We start from the raw sequence: 21,181 nt of genomic DNA on the forward strand, positions 1-21,181 counted from the left end.
GGGCGAGTTCTGCAGCGTCTTTCTCCTGCGACTTCTGAGCGGGTTTGTGCTCATTGATTAGCGACGTCGGCGCAAAGAGTCTGAAAAACACGTGTTTCGCGTCCGTGCGTCCGGACGTCTCTGGTTTTTCACAGAAACGGCTCCAGGCGGACGCTGCGGGTTTTCGCGTGACCCACCTTGGTGTCCTGCACGAGCGGAGCATCGCTGCGACCGTCGGTCACGTCGTTCAGCTGGAAAGCTACGATAACAAGCGTTACCTGTTGTTCTTAACCACGCCTGCGTGCACCTGTCCCCTTCTCTCTCTCACACGCGCAAACACAGACCAGGTGGGCACACGGTGAGTAGTTCAGGAACCCTGGGGGAAGAGAGCATTTCAAGGGAAAAAAAAAAATGACACGGAGCCAGTGGGTAGTTCAAGGAACCCGTGGAGCGTAGAACAACCCGACACTCTAACTGCCCCGAAGCTGCGTGGTTTAATAAAACCATAGAAACACGAAGGAGTTTGGAAACTTTACAAACTGAAGGAATCTAAATATAAAGACAAAGGCAGCAACACTAGTAGAACTTTAAACGCCTCCTCACTCTCAAAGTGACTGACTGACTGACTGACCAGCTGATTGAATGACTGACTGGCTGACTGACTCACTAACTGACTGATTGACTAACTGGCTGGCTGACTGATTGGCTGACTGGCTGACTGACTCACTAACTGACTGACTGACTGACTGACTGGCTGACTGGAGCCAGCGCTGCCACATTTATCAGACCACTATCCATTATCACAGTATATCTCTATCCATCTATTGGTGTTTACACCTTCTGAGTCTGTGTGTGTCATCGTGGCTAATGTGGTCCTGGAGACACCCTCCCCAGGGGGGGCTACCGCCGGGGCGGGGCGGTTTTAAGTACTTCGGCAGGGGTCCGGATGTCTGTGATGGATTATACAGCCTCGGGAACGGCTTGGTTACGATGCCGATAATGAATCATCTGCGTAAAACCGCATTTGACTCTTAATCCCAGTCTTTTTGGGAGCCCTCGGTTCCACCTAGTTCCCTCAGTACCACACTCCTGTATCTGCCGGTGGTTCCCAGCCCAGGAACCACAGGCCCCGGGCCTAGGGCCCCGGGTCAATTAAGGGGGGGGGGGTCACCATCTCTGAGGTCCCCAGCAAATAATGGTCTATGAAAATCTGCTCAGAAATAAAAGAAAGAACACGACCCCTCTCACTGCAGAACCTGCCCGGGACTCTTCAGGTCTTTAAGTTTCCTTCAGTACCACGGGGACCCGGTGACGGTTGTTGCAATCCATCACTTTAAGCCGCCCCCTGACCACCGGCTTTTCCGCTGTCTGCGTTTCCGTAGGCGGGATCCTGCTGCTGATGACCGGCCTGGTGTCCGATCTGCCGGCGGGCAGAGAGCGGATTTCCGGGGCGGTGACCGACGGAGCAGCTCTGTCCAAGTTCCGGGCCATGATGGAGGCCCAGGGTGTGGCCGCGGAGGCGGCTCAGTCGCTGTGCTCCGCCCACACGGATTACTACAGCGTCCTGAGAAAAGCTGACCATCAGAGCGAACTGACGACGCCTGCGGAGGGTACGAAAAACAAAACAAACAAAAAAACACAAGACACTAAAATAAGGGGGGGGGGGTTTAGAGCTTTTATTCTGAAGGGCACACAGGTTGTAGAGTAAATGTCTGTGTTTGTGTTTGTGTTTGGGGAAAACACAAACCCTTCATATGTGGTTTTATTTTTCATTTTATTCACATAATATTCCATTTGAACATGAACGTTTAACTAAGTTACATTTATATTATTATTCTATTTCTACTCATTGCAGAAGCTGCAACATACTCCAGCATTAGCTATAAGAATTTCTGTTTATTTACAAATTAAGTTTATTTGTTCTGGTGCAGTTACTCACTTAAGAATTTACTTATATTCTTACTTCCATACTTTTATATTTATTTATGTGCTTAGATCTTTACTGACTTGCAAACTTATGTATTCTGTATTTTTACTTACCGACGTATTTACTAAACTGTACTAACATGTGCAAACCCACGTTTTTCCTTTTGCCTTGGCGTCTGTTTACTGACACATTTTGTTTTTACCTCTTTGCTTCCTCGCAGTTTGTTTCATTTCTACTTCATGGTGGGACCCGTGTCCCTCTCCGTCTCTGCAGGACTAGTCTCGGAAGTGGACGGTCTGGTTTTGGCTGAGGTCCTTCATAAGCTGGGGGCGGGACGATCCAAGGCCGGAGAACCCATCAATCACAGCGTGGGGGCGGAGCTGCTGGTGTCGCCGGGTCAGAGGGCTGAGAGAGGTGAGAGGTCAATGATGATGAGGAGGAGGGGGAGGAGGAGGAGGAGGGGGTGAGGAGGAGGAGGAGGATGAGGAGGAGGATGATGAGGGAGGAGGAGGAGGAGGAGGAGGGGGATGAGGAGGAGGAGGGGGATGAGGAGGAGGAGGAGGAGGAGGAGGAGGAGGATGATGAGGAGGAGGATGAGGAGGAGGAGGAGGAGGAGGATGATGAGGAGGAGGATGAGGAGGAGGAGGGGGATGAGGATGAAGAGGAGGATGAGGAGGAGGAGGAGGAGGAGGAGGAGGAGGGGGATGAGGGGGATGAGGATGAAGAGGAGGATGAGGAGGGGGAGGAGGAGGAGGAGGATGAAGAGGAGGATGATGAGGAGGAGGAGGATGAGGGGGGGATGAGGAGGAGGATGAGGAGGGGGATGAGTAGGATGAGGAGGAGGATGAGGAGGAGGAGGGGGGTGAGGAGGATGAGGAGGGGGAGGATGAGGAGGAGGAGGAGGGGGATGAGGAGGAGGAGGAGGATGAAGAGGAGGATGATGAGGAGGAGGATGAGGAGGAGGATGAAGAGGATGAGGAGGAGGATGAGGAGGAGGAGCAGGGCTCTTGACCACGTGTGGTTTGCTTCGGTATTTTCAGGCGTCCCCTGGTTGCGGCTTCATTACGAGGACCCGGCTCCGACCCCGGATCAGATGAACCGCCTGCGGGACGCCCTGAGTCTGGGAACGGACACGCAGACGCAACAGAAGCAGAGTCTGGTGAAGAAGCTGCTGCTGCCTCAGTAACTCCCTCGTTTGACCACTGATCCTCCGTCCACGTTAATAATCAGTTCACGGCCGTGATTGTGGCCCAGGCGTCCCGCAGACCGGGGTCAGACGGTCCGCGGGAGACGGTCTCCACGATCAGTTAAAGAGCTGAAAAGACAAAGTGTCCCGCTGGAGGAGGATTCTCCGCAACCTGGCGACCCGGGAGCTCTTCTTATCGACGTTCAATTAGTGACCGGTGAAGCGGGAGTAAAACCCGCCGTCCCCGTTAATCCGCGGGTCCCGCATTCGGTCCACCCGCTCCCACGTTTCCTGACCCTGCGGGCTTCAGCTCTGCCGCGCTTTCCGAGCGTCCCGCGGGGACGGGGACGGACGGGGACTTGTCACTGACCTGCCGGATGCTGTGAGTGATTCACGTGCACCTCGAAACTGTACTTAAGAGCAGTACTTGAGTAAATGTACTTAGTTACTATCCACTGCTGTATTTGTACGTTTACGTTACACGTCTAAGTGTAACTGTGGAGACCGACAGTAACTGTTTACTCTGAACACTAGGTACATTGGAAAGTAACTACGTTCATTTACTTAGTTACAATTTGCGCCGGAGTATTTTCTCTTCACGCCACTTTGTAAAATATTGAACTTCTCACAGCACCGCGCTTATTTCAAAGCCTTTCATCCTTTTTTTCACACCCAACACGTGAAGACTTTATAAAATACGATGCTTTGTTTGAAAGTCCTCCCCGGTCTAAACAGTGATTAGTCGATTGATCGGAAATTAACCGGCAGCTGTTTCGACGATCGTTTTTTTGGCCATTTTCACTCAGAAAACACCCAAAGATTTCTGGGTTCCAGCCTCTGGGACGTAACGATTTGCTGCTTCTCCTTTTCAGGGTTTTAATCCATTTTGACTCATTTTGAAGTTCGGACAAAACAAAGACTGTGAAGTTTTCATTCACACAAACAAACAGCAAATGAACGTTAGTTGCAGTCCCTTGTAAAACACTTACAGTAACAGTCAAAGCACTTCAACAGTAAAATGCTGCTTTTATATTCAACACTTCAGTAATAACGAACTAATGATATAATATATGAGCGCAACAGTCACAGGGGCCATTTTACTGCACTGAATATTTTTACTTTCAATACCTGAGGTACATTTTCCTGATTATACTCACACACTTTTAGTTAATTAACACCGTCAGTGCAGGACTTGTACTTGTAATGGAGCATTTCCACGGCGTGGCCCAGTATCAGTGGTTTTACTGAAGTGGAAGATCCGAACACTTCCTGCACCACTGAGCATGAAATGAACGAGGTGAAGCAGGGGCTGTTCTTCTTCTCTGACTGTTTTGTTCTGTAATATTTTATGAAGTGTCAGGTTGAAGTATCCACATTTTTAATAACAATAAAAAAAAATTAAAAAAAAAAGTTTTCCTCATTTATCTGTTTGATCATTTAATGATCTCGTATATTCCTGTTGGGACGACGCGCTGCTTAATGTTTTTAGCTTTAATAAAAATACAACAATATTAATTTTGTTTAAAGGGAAAATTATCTTGAAGCACACACACACACACACACAAGCACGTATTAAATAAATGCACGTGCATGAAACGTATGAAGACAACCTTCGGTAGTCTTCAGTATTTTATGCCATTAAACTGCGTGAAGTCCTTATTTCGCCTCATTTTAACGTTTCAAAAATCCTTGAATTTCGCTCCTCGGTTATTAACTATACTCAACTCTGACGACTCGGAAAATATCTGATCGAAAAAGGAAATGAATCCATCAAGAAGCTTTGTTTTTTTTGGCTTTTTTCTTTTCATTTTCCAGCAGAAGAAACTGAAATAGCTCAGAATAAATTGACACATTTTCACTCTGAGTTCAGAAACGATCCTCGAGGCTTTTGTTTCGTTGCCGAGGCGTTTTCCTGCGATGAACATGATAAAAAGGATTAAATCTCTTCAGTCGGTTGTTTCACTTCAGTAAACAAACCAGAGGTTTAGTCGGAATATGAGAAATGAAACTTTATTAAACAATCACAGCCTGACAAAAAGCCTCAAAGCATAAAAAAGTTCATCTAACCACTTTAACAATTCACCTCTTTATTTATAAAAAAATCCAAAACAGAAAAACGTCACAACAGGAGCCGGTTACTGAAAGAAGGTTGTTTTCTGGATAAATTGTTTATTTTCAATCGTTTCAGTCCATATTACAGGTTCCAGGAGGTCTCAGCCGATCCGGCGTTAAAAGCGGCTCCCGTGAGACTCGTCCGCACAACTGATGCCGCGTCCTGAATCACTCCCCGTTTACGGCACAGTGCAGCACAGTTGCCCTCCGCCGCTTCGTTCGAGCGCGTAAGTCTATCCACTACGAGGTGCCGCCAAGACGCCTCACGATGGAGAGTCCGCGGCGCGGGCACCAGCTTTGTTTGACGGTTGTGCGACTCAGCAGCCGAGTGATGAGACAAAAAAAAAAAAAAGAAAGATAAATGTAGATGATAAATCTGAATTTACTGCTCGGTGCTGAGCGTCTGGCATCAGCGAGGAGCGAGCGAGCCATGGAGATGGTTTGGGGGGGGGTCAGTGGACGACAGAGTTGAGCGGCTCGGCCCGGATGTTTCCTAAATCCAGGGTGGAGTCGGTCTCCTCGTCGATCTCCCCGATCACCGCCCTGAAGCACAACAACCACACGGCCGTTAATCTCACACACTGCTCACGCACTGATCAATAAACTGATCATATTAAAGCGGGATCCGCTGATTATTTCATTTTTCACTTGCTTTTCCTTTGACCATTTACATGCTCTCGCTGTAACAATTACATTATTGTCCAATTTGATAAGAATTCACTCATTTCTATTGTTTATATATTTATTTCTACACTTTATTTTTTAGTTATTTTGTATAATTTAGCCTTTAATTGTATCGTTGTTTTGGGGATTTACGTAAAGTGGCTGCTGCAACATCATCCATCCATCTTTTACTGATAATAACTGAATATCAGTTCATGCTAAACTCCCCAGGTCCACATTAAACATTAAAATGCTGATGCAGTAGGCGATGACATGAAAACTGCTCGATGCTGCGCGTCAACTTCAGTTAAACCTCCAAAGACAAACTAACGTTACCTGAGAGCAGCCGGTGACGCAGGGAAAACCTATTCTGTGTGTGTGTGTGTGTGTGTGACCTTAAATTCAGCCCCTGCAGCTTTAACGCTACTGGCAGCGTCAACGTCACGCTTCACCCCTGCACACTCCTGATTCTTCCGTATCAACGGTTTCCAAAATACGACCGAGTTATTGATCAGGATGCTGACTGATACTTCCGACTCACACGTTGTCTCCTCGGACGATGTAGAGTCCCAGCACCACCTGCTCCACCCCCTGACTGGAGCTGAACACCCGCTCGTGACTCTCATCCAGGATCAGGTTGATGGTCTGATCGAAGCCCTTCAGAGTGCCCTGAACACACACACACACACACACACACACACACACACACACACAAAACCTCAGGGTTAGGAGCCAGGCCCAAAATACTCATAGTGATATTTATCGATAATTATCAATACACAGATTTGATACTGTCAATGAGTCCGACAGGTTTGTCAGACCTCCGGGACCCACGCAACGAGCCTCGTGTCAGACCCTTTCCGTATTCCCGTCCTGAAATTCGGTCTTTTTTCTGGGTAGGTCGCCCGGTTCAGACTGATCCGCACAACCCGTCCACGATTCGACCATCAGCGTCATCACAACATCGGCAGCACGTGCCCGACGCACAGCTCTCGCGGACGTGAACAGAGAGTGTAACGCTCCGGACATGTCATGAAACTGAAGTGTGGAAAAAACGAGTGCGAATAACACGAGCTCAGACACATTCAATCCGCACGTGTGGAACAAATAGAGCCTCAAATCTGAAACTGGACCCAGAAACTTTTTGGAGATTTCCCTGGAGAAATGACTGAGACCTGTTCACCAACTCACAGCAACGGTACCATCTATCAATAATCTGTTAGTCAGCAGACTGTCCATGATACCGGATTAATAATTACTCTGTCAGATCAATAGAGTATTGATAGGAAATTTATTTAAACTCACCACAATCATCCTGCCGTCTGAGGTGACGATGGCCACAGTTCCTGAATCACGGTTAAAGAAACAACATTTTCTGGGCAAAACATTAATTAACGTTAAAACTTACAACAAAATGTTAAAAAAAAAAAAAAAAAAGTTATATCGCTGTAAGTTAATGAATAACTAAACAAAGATGTCTCTCCTAGCTTGGATGCTAAGCTAACTAGCATATATCCAATCATTCACACGGGCAGTTAGCATGTTAGCCGTCTAGTGGCGGAAGGATACGGTTAATGTAGCTCTCCAGGGCGGTGGACATGCTTCTCGCCGGGCTCGGTGTTTATGTATCCAGCAAAGATAATGTTTCCACCGGTCGTGTGCTGATCAATAGCTGCAGAAACGGCACCGACAACGACGAGCAGCGGCTGCTAACACCGACAGGCCGGATTAATCCCACACCGATTCACCGAGCAGGCAGGAAGGAAGGAGAGCAGAGCGCCGAGCGGGAACGTCATATCCGGTTTAAGTTTCAATGGAAATTTCTTCAAAAAAAAATATTGTAGTAAATTATTCTGTAATCAATTATACTATTTAGAAATAATATGCAGTTATAGAATATACTTTGGTACAAAATGTATGAAACTATAAATTATACATAAAAATATTGTATTATTAATATATATTTAAAAAATAATTTATTAAATTAATTTGTATATAAATTATAGTCATTAATTATACTTTAATATTTTATACTCAGTAAGAAACTGTACTTAAAAAACTATACTCAGTACTAATTCTGCAATAATAAATTTTATTTTTTGTATAATTTCTAAATATATATATATATTTAATGTAAATAATACTGTTATAAATTAGTTTCTATTCACTAATAAATTATACTCTTCTATATAATTTATAAAAATTAATAATTTTAATCAATTATATTCATAAATTATACTGCAATAAATTATACTCAGTAATGATTGATACTTTTTAAATATAATTTATATATTTTTTAAAATTATATATTTTTAGAAAAAGTTTCATTTGCCATGTTGTTGTATTTGTAAAAGTACAGATTTAATTCCAAGTTAAGATACTTTTCCAAATATATATTAAATATTTGCTGTTAGTATTTCTATTTTTAACTTTAATGTAATTTCCTAATGTCCTAACTGTAATGTCCCTCTCGGTACACACAGGATCCCCTGTATAAAAATGATTATATCAATAGTCTTTTTATATTTAAAAGCAAACATGTATGTGTTTTGTGTGAGAGGACACATGGAGTCCAGTTGTCCCAGCAGGTCTTCATCTTTATTGTTGCTCAGTAGTCGTCCATACAAAGGGGGGGTGGAGGAGAGCAGTGGAGCCCGACAGGACAAACACCAGGAACGTCATGCTACCAAAGTATTAAATTTGTACAAAAATACTTTACAACATCCCTGTTCCTTTAAAGAAAAATACAGTTTGGTTGGTTGGTGAAGCTACATGGAAACTAATCTGACCCACTATTTCAAATGGCAGTGCAATGCATGTGTGTGTGTGTGTGTGTGTGTGTGTGTGTGTGTGTGTGTGTGTGTGTGTGGGCGGACGTCTTGCTGAGGTGAATCACTACAGTGCAAATCCCTGCAACGTTACTTACACACACACTCTCTCTCTCTCTCTCACTCTCTCTCTCTCTAACACACACACACACACACACACACACACACACACACACACACACACACACACACACACACAGTTAATTCGTGTGCACTAACACAGTGTGTATGGCTTTAGATCTCATTCGTCGAACCCTCCTGAAGCCACGCCCCTCAGCTCTGTTGCTTTTTCCCCATTGGTGGAACTGTTTGTCTCGGCTGTTGCTATGTTAACTGGTTGGATCTTGACCTCAGTTTTTGTGTAATGTTCGTCCTAAGACGGTGAAAGCTAGCCATATGCTAACTAAATATTAGCTGTGTGCTAACGGAAGTTCACCTATGTTTACCATGTCTCAGCCTCATTAGCTTTGTTAGCCATGTCCAACCCTCGTTCCAGGTTGTTGCTAACCACTGACTAGCTGTGTTATTCATGTGTTAGCATTGTGCTAACTAGAAATTAGCTGTTTACCATTTCTCAGACAGGTGTTAGCCGTACGTTAGCAGTGCTGTAGACAAAGACTATCGGTCGTAGTCCTGTGCTAACAACTATCTATGTTTGCCACATGTTAGTCCTGTCCTAGGCACGTGTACTACCTCTGTTATTACAGGGCTAACAACGCAGCTGTGCTAGCAGGGTGTAATCCCCAACTGTGTTAACAGAGTGTAATCCTGATGTTAACTAAATAGCCAAATATGTTGAATATTAGCCATGTTTACAAGGTCACAAGTGAACTATCTCTGTTCACCGTGTTAGAAGTGTGCTAACCAAATATTAGCTGTGTTTATCCAGTGTTAGCCCTGTGTTAGCCTTGGTCTAGGTCTTTGCAAACAACCATCTGTTTTTGCTAGGTGTCTGCCCTGTGCTACGATCTAACTGAGTTAGCCAGATTTTAGCCCTGTTATAAAACCTAGCTGAGTTAGCCAGGTGTGAGCACTTTATCTCTATGTTAAACAACTACTGGCTTTTATTTTATGTGTTAGCCCTGTGTTAGCAATGTTTTGGGTCTGTGCTAATCATATACTAGCTGTGTTATCCAGGTGTTAGCCCCGTGTTATCTGTATGCTAAGTGATTATTTGGTAAATTTACTAGGTTTAGCCCTGCGTTAGCTGTGTTCTAGGTGTGTGCTAACCATATACTACGTTATCCAGGTGTTAGCTCTGAGCTAGACGTGTGCTAACAAGTAGCTCTGTTAGGCAAATTTAAACTTGTGTTGACTGTGTTCTAACCAAATATTAGCTGATGTTATCCCTATTTTAAGCTTGTGCCAGGTGTGCATTAACCACCCATTAGCTGTGTTAGCCTTTTGGTGGCCCCCAGCCAGCAATAAGCTACCATGTTGGTTCAATGTAAGCCTGGTGTTAACTGTGTGATAACCATATATTAGCTGTGTTATCATGTGCTAATTGAACACGTGCCATGTTAACCAGATGGTAAGGTGATACATAGCTAGTATTAGCCTTGTGCTAAATTTGTATTAACCCTATGGGTAGCCACGTTAGGTTAATAATATCCCTGTGCTCAGTGACTCATAGCCACACGCAAACAATATGCTAGCACTGTGCTTCAGATTCAAAACGTCACAGTTAACAACATTTGGGATGGAGTAGAACAGCCAATCACAGCTATCCACACAGAAATAGCGCTCTTATCTGAAGCACAGAAACTGTTGCAGAACAGCTATTTGTTGGTTCAGGTCCGGGGGGGGGGGGTTCTATTGGCCTTTGGTGCTGAGGGAGGGCTCTGATTGGCCAGTTTAAACAAAGAGTTTAGTCTGAGATGCGCGCAGGAAGATGTTGCAATCACTCCAAATGAACACACACACACACACACACACACACACACACACACACACACACACACACACACACACACACACACTTTTTACCATCACAGGTTTCCTGTTTGTTTGAACATTTTTTTTCTCTTGTATCGTTTTCGTGGTTATGAGGTGAAAGTTTTCAGGGTTCGATGGTTTTGATGTGAACAGCGACGCGACTGAACTGTTTTTTAATCTATCTTACATCTTTTCAGGTTCAGTCACCATGGAAACAAACAAACAAACAGAGAAAACAGACAACAGTCAATCAAATAACACACAGATCGATTAGCATAATAGATCACTGTTACTGGGGTGGGGGGGCAGGTTGGTTGGGGGAGTCGGGGTGGGGGCATGCTTGGCTTCTTCCAGGCAGCTGATTGGTTCATTTGTGTGTTGAGGAGAACCATTCATACACAGGCAGGGAAGCATTTTTCTGATTGGTTCCAGCCAATCAGCTGAATCTCTCAGAACTGCTGTCTGTCTCTCATCCTGGCTGCCTATTGGTTGAGGGTGGCGGGAGCTGGGGACAAAGCCAAGACGAGGAATTGAGGTGGCAGGGGCTTAACTGGCCTTGTGTTTAACACACACACACACACACACACACACACACACACACACCAGATACATACGTACACAGTGTGGCCAATCCAACAGGTGTAAACAGTAGAAAAAGATTCTTATTGAACTGCTCAGTGTCATCCTCATCCTCATCCTCATCCTCATAGTCATGATTATTACTTTCCCAGTCTGCAGCTCGTTCATGGCACAGAACTAAAATCTTAACAGTAAACCCCTTTGTCTCTCTGCCCATTTTATTAGGGATGCTCCGTTCAGTACCAGTTGATAATTGTTGGATACCAATTGAAGGTCAACAATAAGCAACCTTGACAAAATTGGGATTTAAATTAGGAGCTATTTGATCAAAGCGAGTCCAGCTCGACAGCTACCGATAAACGATTCAATGGACACATCTCATTCACTGTATTAAGCTTCGATACCCACCCCTTGCACCCACCACACATAACTGGAACAAACTCTCTGAACTGACTGGCAGTCATGATTAAAGTCACCATCCCTCCCCAACTATATGGTTTTGTTTTTCTAAGCTAAACCTTAACCAAGCTGCCTGCCTTCATGAACCTGAATTGGCCAAGTGGTTTAGTTAAGTTTGTCCAACCATGTTCTAACTTTACAAGCCTTATGAGTCTTTGGGGCGTTCTTCCTGTTTGTGCTGTAAAAAGACCAGAAGCTTCAGGATATTAGTAACCCAGTGACATCTGATGGTTAGCAGCCATTTCAGACTGGGGCCAAAGCTAATTCACTAATTTTAGTTTCAATCCCGACGAAAACCCCACAAAGGCTAGGTGTTATTCTTCTTGACCAAACACTGTTTTGTGTCACTTGATCATCATATGGTTCGCTCCAAAACTTTCTAAACTGTCAGCTGACACAAGCTCTGATGAACATATCAAAACAGTACAAAGAAGTTTAAAGGGATCAGTATTGTCCGGCCGTTACTAATAAGGACTCCAGGCAGCACCGTTGGCCCAAATGCATTGTAGAACGCTACGAGCTAATGCAGAGTTCTTTTCTAATAGACTTTTGGAGTATTATATTTCGGATGTGTCAGAGTTGTAAAATCTCGTCAAGTTTCACGTCTTGTTTCCTGATTTATTTTGAAATACTCACCTGTCCTTTCATTTTAATTATTGCCCTTTGATCATTCACACCTGCTTCCAATCAATTTACCTGCCCCTGGTGTTTCCTGTCAGTCCACCCCATATATATACTCCCCGTTTCCTCTGTTCCCTGTAAGATTGTCTTTGTTCTACCATGTGCGGTCAATGTTTTCCAGTGATCTCCTTGTGTTTTCATTTCATGGTTTGTGACTTTGCCTTGTCTTTTGGTTCCTGGATTTTTGCCTACACCCTGCCTGAGAGACTACCTGTATATGAGCACCTGACTCTCCAGTAAAGACAGTGCCTCTTTGTACTTTTCAACTCAGGAGTCTCAGCTATATCCAGAACTGTTTCGTAAGAGTAAGTGTGCAGGATTACCCATCATATCAGAACTGAATTTGAGCAGCTGCAACTTTTTTTGTGGTCTTGTGGATCCCACCTTTCTAGATTCTTATCCTAATCTGACCTACATCAAACCCTACCTAGCACAAACCACCTCTGACTTAAAGCTTTTAATCACTGCTTTAAATTTTTTTCCACTTCAGGCTTACACTTTACCATCTCAACACTTGTACTTAACCATGGTAATCTTTAATCTTGCGCCTGAACAAAACCCTCTGACCCAATCACACTGCTTCTGCAAAGAAACCCTGGTAGGATCCTTTTTCATACTTGCCACACAGCTTCTACTTCAGTTGTGTAATATAAAACGTGTGGGGCAGAGTCAAGGCGCCAGTAAGCTTCAAACAAAGTGCTTTTTAGATTGTTGAACAGCATCCCCATTCTGAACAGCTATAAATACTTTCGCCTTTAGTAGGACGACACTTCGTACGATGTAGTTTATTGTAAGCGTCCTGGGCTTCAGCAGTAGCAGCATAATACACTAATATTTTAGATTGGTGATTCCTATTTGGAGAATATGAAGAGTAAGACTTTGACATAAATCAAAGTGCTGGGTTTTTAAGGGTTTCTCATGCAGGAGCTTCCTGTAAAAAAGTTTAAGAAAAGAAACGAGTCAGTGATCAGCACTGGTTTGGATGATCCCAATGACATCAGCCCTAGACACCCTGATCGGAGCATCCCTAGTCTACTTGGCAATCTGCCTGTCTATCAGCAGGCTCTGGATTCTGGACTGGAGTCCTATCAGTCTTTGTGCTGATGTGGTCCTAGGCCAGTACAACCAGAAGCCATGGTTCTGGTTGTAGTAAGACCAGAAAGGCCCGGAGCCATGGTTCTGAACTCGTAGAAGCAGCTGTCATGGCTCTGGCTTAGTATCCATGATTCTGTGACCACCAAGACCAAGAGCAAGAACCATGTCTTGGACCAGTAAGACCACTGGCTTTGGCTCTGGCTTCAGTAAGACTAGTACCTATGGTCCTGTGACCTTGAGACCATGAACCAGAACCATGTCTTGGTACAGGTAAGACCCCTGGCTGTGGCTCTGGCTTCGGTGGAACCAGTAGGCATGATTCTGTTACCACTAAGACCAGAACCCAAGCGTCTTGGACCAGTAAGACATCTGGCTGTGGCTCTAGTTCCAGTAGGGCCAGTAATGCCAGTCCTAGGCTTTTAGAACCAGTAACCAATGATCTTAGACCAGTAAAACTTTTGACTGTGGCTCTGGCCTTAGTAGAACCAGTGGCCATGGCTCTGGGCTAAAAGAACCAGTACCCATTAATCTTGAACCAATAAGACCAGTAGCTCTGGCTGTGGTTCCAGTAGCATCAGTAGTCACAGTTCTGGTTTTAGTGACACCAGTTTGCAAAACTGGTTCAGGTGAAAAGGTGAGTAGTTGCTCCAGTCCATCAGTGTGCTTTCGGGCTGCTTTAGCAGTTCATGGGGTCAAACTTTAGTGGTCAAAGGTCAAAGTTCATCCAGAGGGTGTGTGTAGCACCATGGGGGGTCCACTCTGAACCAGTTTGGATGGGTCTAAACCAGTTGGATTCAACTTTGTTGTGATGTTGTCCTCGTAGACCTCTTTGTTCCAGTCTGGTTAGAACCAGTTTGATCGAGTTTGATCCATTTTTTGTTCGCTATGAGGAGCTATTATTCACCTGCCCCAGCCCAAGCCCCGCCCCAAGCCCATCTCCAGGTTGGCTCCACTTGATTGGACCACCATCCTCTCCTTGGCCAATAGAAAGCTCAGACGGTCCCAGCTTGCTGCCGACAAGCTGAGGGGAGTGAGTGCTGTTGTTGGTGCCATCAGTGTGATTGGCCAGCAGAGAGGAGGAGGTTGGGTTTCGACTGATGACGAGATCCAAGCGATTTGGAGATTCTGCGATCAGAGGAACGACTAGGCAGCAGTCAAAGTCCCTGGTCCGCACGTGGTTAATCTGGAAGACAGAAAAAGTATATGGTTAATCTAGAGAGAGAGAGATTTATGGAATTGTGGTGATGAGGTATCTTTTTCAGAGGCTATGTCTCTTTTATTAGCCACATGAACAGTATGGCTCTATAGCTGGCAAGTTGGTGGATCAGTCCACCACTTTGGTCAGGATTGAAGTACCTCAACAAATACTGGACTGACTCACATGGAAATTGGTAAAGACGTTCATGGTCCCCAGAGGTTAATGATTTTGGTGATCCCTTGACTTTCATGTAGCATCACCAATATTTGATACCTGGATATCAACATCGGTTGATCATTCCCCTACTTTTGTCCAGAATGAAGTATCTCCACTACTATTGGAGGGACTGTCATTAAATTTGTAAAAGCACTTCTAAAGCTTAGATTAGCATGAAACTCTCCTAGTTAATTCGTCAGTACAAAACATTAAGAACTGTATTAGAAAATATCTGGTTCTTTGATAAAAGGTCAAAGATACTGATTCCAAGGTGCATTTCAGCAAGAAACATCAAATCAGCGAGCTTAAAATTTTGACATGTGAGTGGGGCTGCCCTCAACAAAACATGGGAAAGACAAAGGGGCTTCCACAAAAGCTGACAGAGGAGATTATTTCTTCACAACTGAAGGGCCTTGGGTATACGAAGATTACAAAAAAATTTAATATTCCAAGAGACACCATTGGGAGCATTATAAGGAAGTTCAAAACTTATGGAACAGCTGCAAACCTGCCTGGCCGTGGAAGAAAACCCAAAGTTCCATCAAGGGCCCTTAGCAACTTAGTCAGAACAACTAAGAGAAACCCCAGTGTGACTGCAAAAAACCTATAGGATGACCTGATGAATCTTGACCAAAAGGATAATCAAAAGTTGACTAGAATATGCCAGGAGGAATTTGGACAAGACTACAGAGTTTTGGGAGACAGTTCTACTGACTGATGAAAACAAACTGGACCTGTTTGGACATATGGTACAGCGGTATATCTGCCGTGCAAAAGGCCAGGCTTATGAACAGAAGAATACCATACCATCGTCAAGCATGGAGGTTGGTCATTGATGATGTGGGGCTGTTTTCTGCGGCAGGAACTGGCAATCTTTATCGTGTACCTGGCATTATCGATTCCCAGAAATACCAGAACATTTTAAAGAGGAACGTGATGCCTTCTGTTGACAAATTACACCTTGGTGATCACTGGACTTTATGGCAAGACAATGATCCCAGGCACACCTCCAAGTCAACCAAAGCTTGGTTAAGTAAAAGATCCAGGAACGTCCTAGAGTGGCCTTGGCAGTCACCAGATTTAAATCCGATTGAAAATCTTTGAGGGGAATTTAAAGAAAGGAGTTGCAACACGGAAGCCATCAAGCATCACTGAGCTAGAGGCTTTTGCATGTGTAGAATGGGCAAAGATTCCGATCGAGAGGTGTAAGAAGCATGTCAGCACTTACCGAAAACATTTTTTAGAAGTTATAAAAGCCAAAGGATGCGCCACAAAGTACCAAAGCTGGGGATTGAATAATACTGCACATGCAAATGTGTTAAAGGAGTTACATTTTTCATTTGAACTTCAAAGTTAAGTCAACTTCTGTTGTCAAAATAAATCAAATATGTATCAATAAATATTTTTTGTTTAATTAGGATTTTTGTCATTTATTATCATTATCTCTCATCCACATCACTATAATGTAAGTTACATTACTAACACTGTGGTACATTACAAGGAATCACAAAACCGTAATAATGAGCCTTTAAAATAGGAGTTTTAAAAGCACACACACAAAGCCAGCGAGACTAGCTGCCTGTTAAAGTCACCGGCAAAAGCGATTATGATTCTGAATGTGTTGGAACAACCAAGAGGGAGAACTCATGGGTATTGTAGTATTTAGACCCGTCCACCATAGAAAAAAATCTGATTTCTGATAAACAAAGTTGAAATAAATAAAAATGGTGGCTACAACATGTGGCCACCATGATGATTACATTATCCAGGAGAGTCCCATGGTTCTGTGTTAAGTCACAAGAGCGATAATGTTTAAAGAAAAAAAGAAATGGAAATACAAAATAGGGAAAACCACTTCTGGAACCAGCTGCTCATCGCACTTCATAACTCTAAGAGTAAAAGTCCAATATTTTGGTTTATGACCAAATATAACTGCAAAACTAATGACATCCCCATCGGGCTAGGGTTTTCATACCTGTAGTATTCGGTCGTAGGCTCGGAGGCCTCCCTGCTCTGCCGGGCCCCCTGGTCGGATGTTGTTAACGTAGACACCACGGTCCAGCAGACCATCAGACACACTGAAACCAAAGTCCTCCAGGTCTGAGACCTTCTCAAGAGTCAACTAGGAACACAGACAAACACTCTATTAGGATCATAACCAGTAGATTAACCTCTTGTCAGAGTGTTGAGGGGTCAAAGGTCACCTTGTGCAGTTCCACAGGGTTCTGGTTTAGGATATCATTGACTTCCTGCCTCATCTTCCTCATGGCGAAGGCTCGGCGTTGGGGGTCAGAGGGCAAGGTGTTGGACCGAGGGGTCACCTGGAAAAGTTCAAAGGAATAATTCTTAAAAATGTTAATGAAATAAACACTAAATTTTAAGATTTGACATAACACAGGTATAGTCGAGTACAACAGTCTGGTGAGACTTACCTGTGGACGGGAGCTGCTGCGTTCCTGGAAACTGGCCTGGCGTCCCAGAGTGCTGCGCATGGGGGTGGGGTCATGGTTCAGACTGAGGGTGGAGCCTGACATGATGGTTGCCTGGAGACAGCCGTCAGAGAAAGCCAATCAATCAATCAAAACCATCCAATCAGAGGACAGCTGGTTAAAAACACTCTGTTGGATCCATCAAAAACATGGAGATTAAAGGGAACCTGGGTGGACAACCTTTGAACCCAACGGGCACGATCACACCAGGACAGGACAAGTTTCTACTGACAGATTCTATTGTAGCTTCTTCTGATGGGATTATTGCTTCTCTGCTGACAGGTTCTTTTGTTGTTGTTTCTCACTTTCTATTTGTAGAATCTACAGTTGTTTCTGAAGACAAGATCTACTCTTGTCTCTACTGACAGGACATACTTATACAATCTATTGTTACTTCTACTGACTAGACAAGTTGGACAAAGTTATTGCTACTGTGATAATCTACTGTTGTTTCTACTGCCTGGTTCTACTAAAATTGACACGATCTACGGATCTACGATCTACTGTCAGGATCTACTGCTGTTTCTATTGAACAGTGGTTTTTAGAAACTACTGTTTCTATTGACAGATTTATTGATGGGATCTACTGATAGAAGCTACTCTTGTTTTGGTTGACAGGATCTACTGTTATTTCAGCTGGTTGGCTCTGCGGACCCGATGGACTGTTCCTTCTACTGAAAAGATCTACTGACAGATTCTACTGTTTTTTTTTTACAATAATCTGCTCTTGAATCGAGAACCTGCTCCTGTTGCTACTGAGATTCTACCCATTCTACTTCACGTTTGATGATAGTACCTAGTCTTCTCACGTCATTCAACAGACGCCCACTCCTCAGCCAATCAGAATCAAGGACTCATCAGACACATGCATGACTGACAGATCTGCTTCATGACGGGCAAAACAAACTACCCATCAGGCCTTGCACAAGCTCTCCCAGCATGCCTTGCTCAAACTGCCATGCCCGGTGCAACAAGACTCTGCCACGTGATTGGTCAGAAGCTGGGTGATGTCACTAAGATGTCACAATAACGTCACCATGGTCTGTAGCTTGCTGCTGGGGTGCGGTTAGAGTCACACTCAAAAACAGCTAACATGTTGGATGTTTGACAACGCTAAAAGTCCAGTTACAGAGAGGAGAGAGGAGAGGACAGGAGGAGAGTTAGTAGTGGGGGAGAAGGAAGATACCAGAGTGAGGAGGTGCGTCTCCTTCCCAGACTCCTGGAAGAGAAGGAGTCATTTTTCTTTTCAGCTCAGTCACTAAAATTTACTGCTGCATTTCCAAAGAAAGTGAAAAACATGTATTTCTCTTTAAGCATGAGAGGAATGAATTGCTACAACTATTATTACTACCTCTACTGCTCCTTCTACAACTAATACATTCAATAGCAGCGATTTTAACAATACCACTCACCTCCAGCTCCCTGAGGATGCCGCTCTGGCCGCAGGTCTCCAGATCCTCCAGAGCCTGAGACCAGAAGTTCTCCTCCTGGTCCGGTTCTGTGCCGTCATGCCCCACAGTGAACCTGAAGGAAAAGGTGAACGGTGAGCCAATCAGAGGCGAGAAGAGCCTGATGGGTTCACACACACTGAGGAGGCTGGTGACGGAAGGGTCATGCTGGTGAGAGTGTGTCTTTAGGACGGGGGGAGGGGTGCATTGGGCAGTGACAACATACACATCCACTGGGTGTAAGTGCCAGTGTGGCTGAGGTCAAAGGTCACCAGGTGAGGGTTTCAGCCAGAGGTCAGAGGGGTGACAGAGGACTGTTTTGGGGTTAAAGGTCAAAAGTCAGTGTGGTACCTGCTGTCATTGATTAGACCGCTGGGCAGGTTACAGGCTCTGCAGACAGACACACACTGCTGTTACTGCTGTTAGCTCGCCGCTAGCAACCACCAGTGATTTGATTAAGGAATGCTAACACGCTACTGTCATGAATGAAAAGCGGCTGTGGGAATCAAAGGGACAAAATTTAGGAGTGTAAAAACGTGAACTCCACTGGCTGATATTACGGGGCTTAGAAAACAAACCAGAACCACAGGGTTTGTTTTTAGACCTTAGACTGCACAAGTCAGAAGTTATGGGTGGGAAAAGTTCAGAATCTCAAAAAGGAAACTTTAGTTGTTTGACACGGATTTAGAGTTTCAGCGTGTTACTCCAGTTGATAGAGCTGGTGCATCCTGTTGTTTAGCTTATTTTTTAACTTTTCAAAGAAGAAAAAAAAAAAAATGTCAAAAAGTGTGGAGTGTTTTTTCATGACTTTGTATGTCTAAAGATTAAATCTGAGGGCACTCTAACATCTTAGTCTTATCTCTGACTAGAAGTCATAACTGCAGTCTGCCGGTCGGATCCGGAACGTTTCTGTTCCGCTTCTAACGTTAACTGGATGCCATCAGATTAACGTTAAGGCTGCAGCAGCACAAGGTCAGACCGGCACAGAAAGATTAAATGTGTGTTTGGTTCCACTCGCTCACATCACTGTGATAAACGTATTATCTCAATCCTTATCTCTTATCGCCAGAGAAAATCAAATCAGTTTGTCACTGTCAGATCGATGAAGCCAGTAATGTTCTGTATTCCGTGTCTGAAAAGTCTGTATGTTTGGGATAATTTTAATGGGAAACAGAGGGAAGCTGATAAATGTGCTGAACACTTCTACCTTCAAGAGGTAACACTGTGTAGTCTGGGTCAGGATTATCCCTGGAACAGGCCTATGTTCAGATAACTACACCCTGCAGATGTCTATCGAAGGTGTCGCGCGGTGACACAGAAAATGTAAAAATAATTAAGCTATCATGATATTGTCGCTTTGAGTTTTCTACCCCCGTCTGCATGTGCATCCTTGATTGTTGGTAACAGGAAACCCATCTATTATATAAGATATTAGTGCATGTACTGTATCTCCGTCACTGTTTTATTTACTCCTGTTTCATTGCGAAGTGACTTCTCATCTGTAAATAATTATAAAATTGTGATTTTGGAAGGTTATTTATTTTTGTACTTTTGACAGATTCTCAAATTCCTTTACCTGTAACTGTCTGATTATGTCGGACCTGTCCAGTTTTTAAAGTTTACCATTCAAAGTTGGTTAAAAATCTCTCAGAAATATTAGATGCTTTTGAATATTAAGTTTTCTAACCGTTATCCAGGCCATTATTTTATTCTTTATATATGTTTTCAGCTCATCTGATGCCTTTAATAGTCATTTAAACAGATACAGTATAAACCTGTTCTAATTTAGAACAAGTTGGATTTCCATTTCCTTCCACTCTGAAATTAGAAATTCTCTCTCTCTCTCTGTCTCACCCTCCGAGTGGCGGGCGGTCCCAGTCGTCGTCACTCAGACCCAGATCGGACAGCGGATTGGCTCTCTGGCGAGTGGAGGAGGACGATTGGCTGTTGGTCGTCTTGGCGTTGCGCCACTCGTGGAAACTGTACGGAGACGACTGAAATGGTGGAGCTACAAACAAACAGAAATATTTTATTACTGCTGTATTGACTTTTAACTTGTTTTTGTCTTGTCTTTTAAGACCTGTTTAATATCACACAGAATGCAATTTAATACCTTTTTCACTGTCAGAGCAGTTGAAAATGACGCAAGATAAACAACAAGGCCAAGAATTATTTATTAAGTACATGAATTTATTGACATTTATATCACATTTTTGTCAGGACTTCCCAGCTGTTTATGACAATAATTCCTGGCCTCTGTGTGAAGTGACTGCTTTCATTTCTTGTTTCAAAGTCACAGAGCTCAATTAACAACCACAAAGAGACACAAAACGTCCACAAAGAGACACAAAACGACAACAAAGAGACACAAAACGACAACAAAGAG

At 43.9% G+C, this 21,181-nt stretch overlaps 3 protein-coding genes and 2 long non-coding RNA genes across 11 annotated transcripts in view; 2 read left to right on the forward strand and 3 right to left on the reverse strand.

Moving 5' to 3' along the window:
- The window catches only part of LOC120798339, a 26,881-nt gene extending 26,536 nt beyond the window's left edge, over window positions 1-345 (reverse strand). For all 3 annotated transcript variants that reach the window (XR_005708680.1, XR_005708679.1, XR_005708681.1), the window contains exon 1: window positions 177-345. This is a non-coding gene — a long non-coding RNA (uncharacterized LOC120798339). The remainder of the gene's footprint in view (window positions 1-176) is intronic.
- The window catches only part of LOC120798320 (thymidine phosphorylase), a 12,865-nt gene extending 8,383 nt beyond the window's left edge, over window positions 1-4,482 (forward strand). For all 4 annotated transcript variants that reach the window (XM_040142544.1, XM_040142564.1, XM_040142555.1 and 1 more), the window contains 3 exons: window positions 1,362-1,589; window positions 2,180-2,320; window positions 2,947-4,482. In XM_040142544.1, the coding sequence (XP_039998478.1) occupies window positions 1,362-1,589; window positions 2,180-2,320; window positions 2,947-3,092 (515 nt within the window). In that variant the 3' untranslated portion in view covers window positions 3,093-4,482. The remainder of the gene's footprint in view (window positions 1-1,361; window positions 1,590-2,179; window positions 2,321-2,946) is intronic.
- A 604-nt stretch (window positions 4,483-5,086) lies between these two features.
- Window positions 5,087-7,645, reverse strand: lsm8 (LSM8 homolog, U6 small nuclear RNA associated). Its single transcript, XM_040141581.1, has 4 exons — window positions 7,437-7,645; window positions 7,173-7,213; window positions 6,409-6,536; window positions 5,087-5,747 (listed from the first exon to the last, which is right to left on the reverse strand). The coding sequence occupies exons 1-4, from the start codon at window positions 7,465-7,467 to the stop codon at window positions 5,657-5,659; spliced, it is 291 nt and encodes a 96-aa protein (XP_039997515.1). The 5' UTR covers window positions 7,468-7,645; the 3' UTR covers window positions 5,087-5,656.
- Window positions 7,646-11,734: 4,089 nt separating this feature from the next.
- Window positions 11,735-21,181, reverse strand: part of grip1 (glutamate receptor interacting protein 1) — a 59,215-nt gene continuing 49,768 nt past the window's right edge. Inside the window, exons 20-27 of one of the 2 annotated variants that reach the window (XM_040141565.1) lie at window positions 20,650-20,803; window positions 19,147-19,185; window positions 18,760-18,871; window positions 18,534-18,566; window positions 17,291-17,401; window positions 17,063-17,179; window positions 16,834-16,980; window positions 11,735-14,627 (exon numbers count right to left, since the gene is read on the reverse strand). In XM_040141565.1, the coding sequence (XP_039997499.1) occupies window positions 14,328-14,627; window positions 16,834-16,980; window positions 17,063-17,179; window positions 17,291-17,401; window positions 18,534-18,566; window positions 18,760-18,871; window positions 19,147-19,185; window positions 20,650-20,803 (1,013 nt within the window). In that variant the 3' untranslated portion in view covers window positions 11,735-14,327. The remainder of the gene's footprint in view (window positions 14,628-16,833; window positions 16,981-17,062; window positions 17,180-17,290; window positions 17,402-18,533; window positions 18,567-18,759; window positions 18,872-19,146; window positions 19,186-20,649; window positions 20,804-21,181) is intronic. The other variant, XM_040141571.1, reaches the window with a different exon arrangement.
- LOC120797748 lies at window positions 12,545-20,738 on the forward strand. Its single transcript, XR_005708564.1, has 3 exons — window positions 12,545-12,654; window positions 18,766-18,966; window positions 20,658-20,738. It is a non-coding gene; the product is annotated as an uncharacterized LOC120797748 (long non-coding RNA).

This window comes from Xiphias gladius, chromosome 2 (genome assembly GCF_016859285.1).
Source record: "Xiphias gladius isolate SHS-SW01 ecotype Sanya breed wild chromosome 2, ASM1685928v1, whole genome shotgun sequence".
NCBI classification, from domain to species: Eukaryota; Metazoa; Chordata; class Actinopteri; order Istiophoriformes; family Xiphiidae; genus Xiphias; species Xiphias gladius.

Coding starts and splice junctions, on each gene's coding strand:
- lsm8 (XM_040141581.1), bottom strand. CDS start 7,467: ATGTCCACCGCCCTGGAGAGCTACATTAACC. Junction 7,214..7,436: donor CCTGGAGAGCTACATTAACC/GTATCCTTCCGC, acceptor ACCGTGATTCAG/GAACTGTGGCCATCGTCACC. Junction 6,537..7,172: donor CAGACGGCAGGATGATTGTG/GTGAGTTTAAAT, acceptor GTGTGTGTTCAG/GGCACTCTGAAGGGCTTCGA.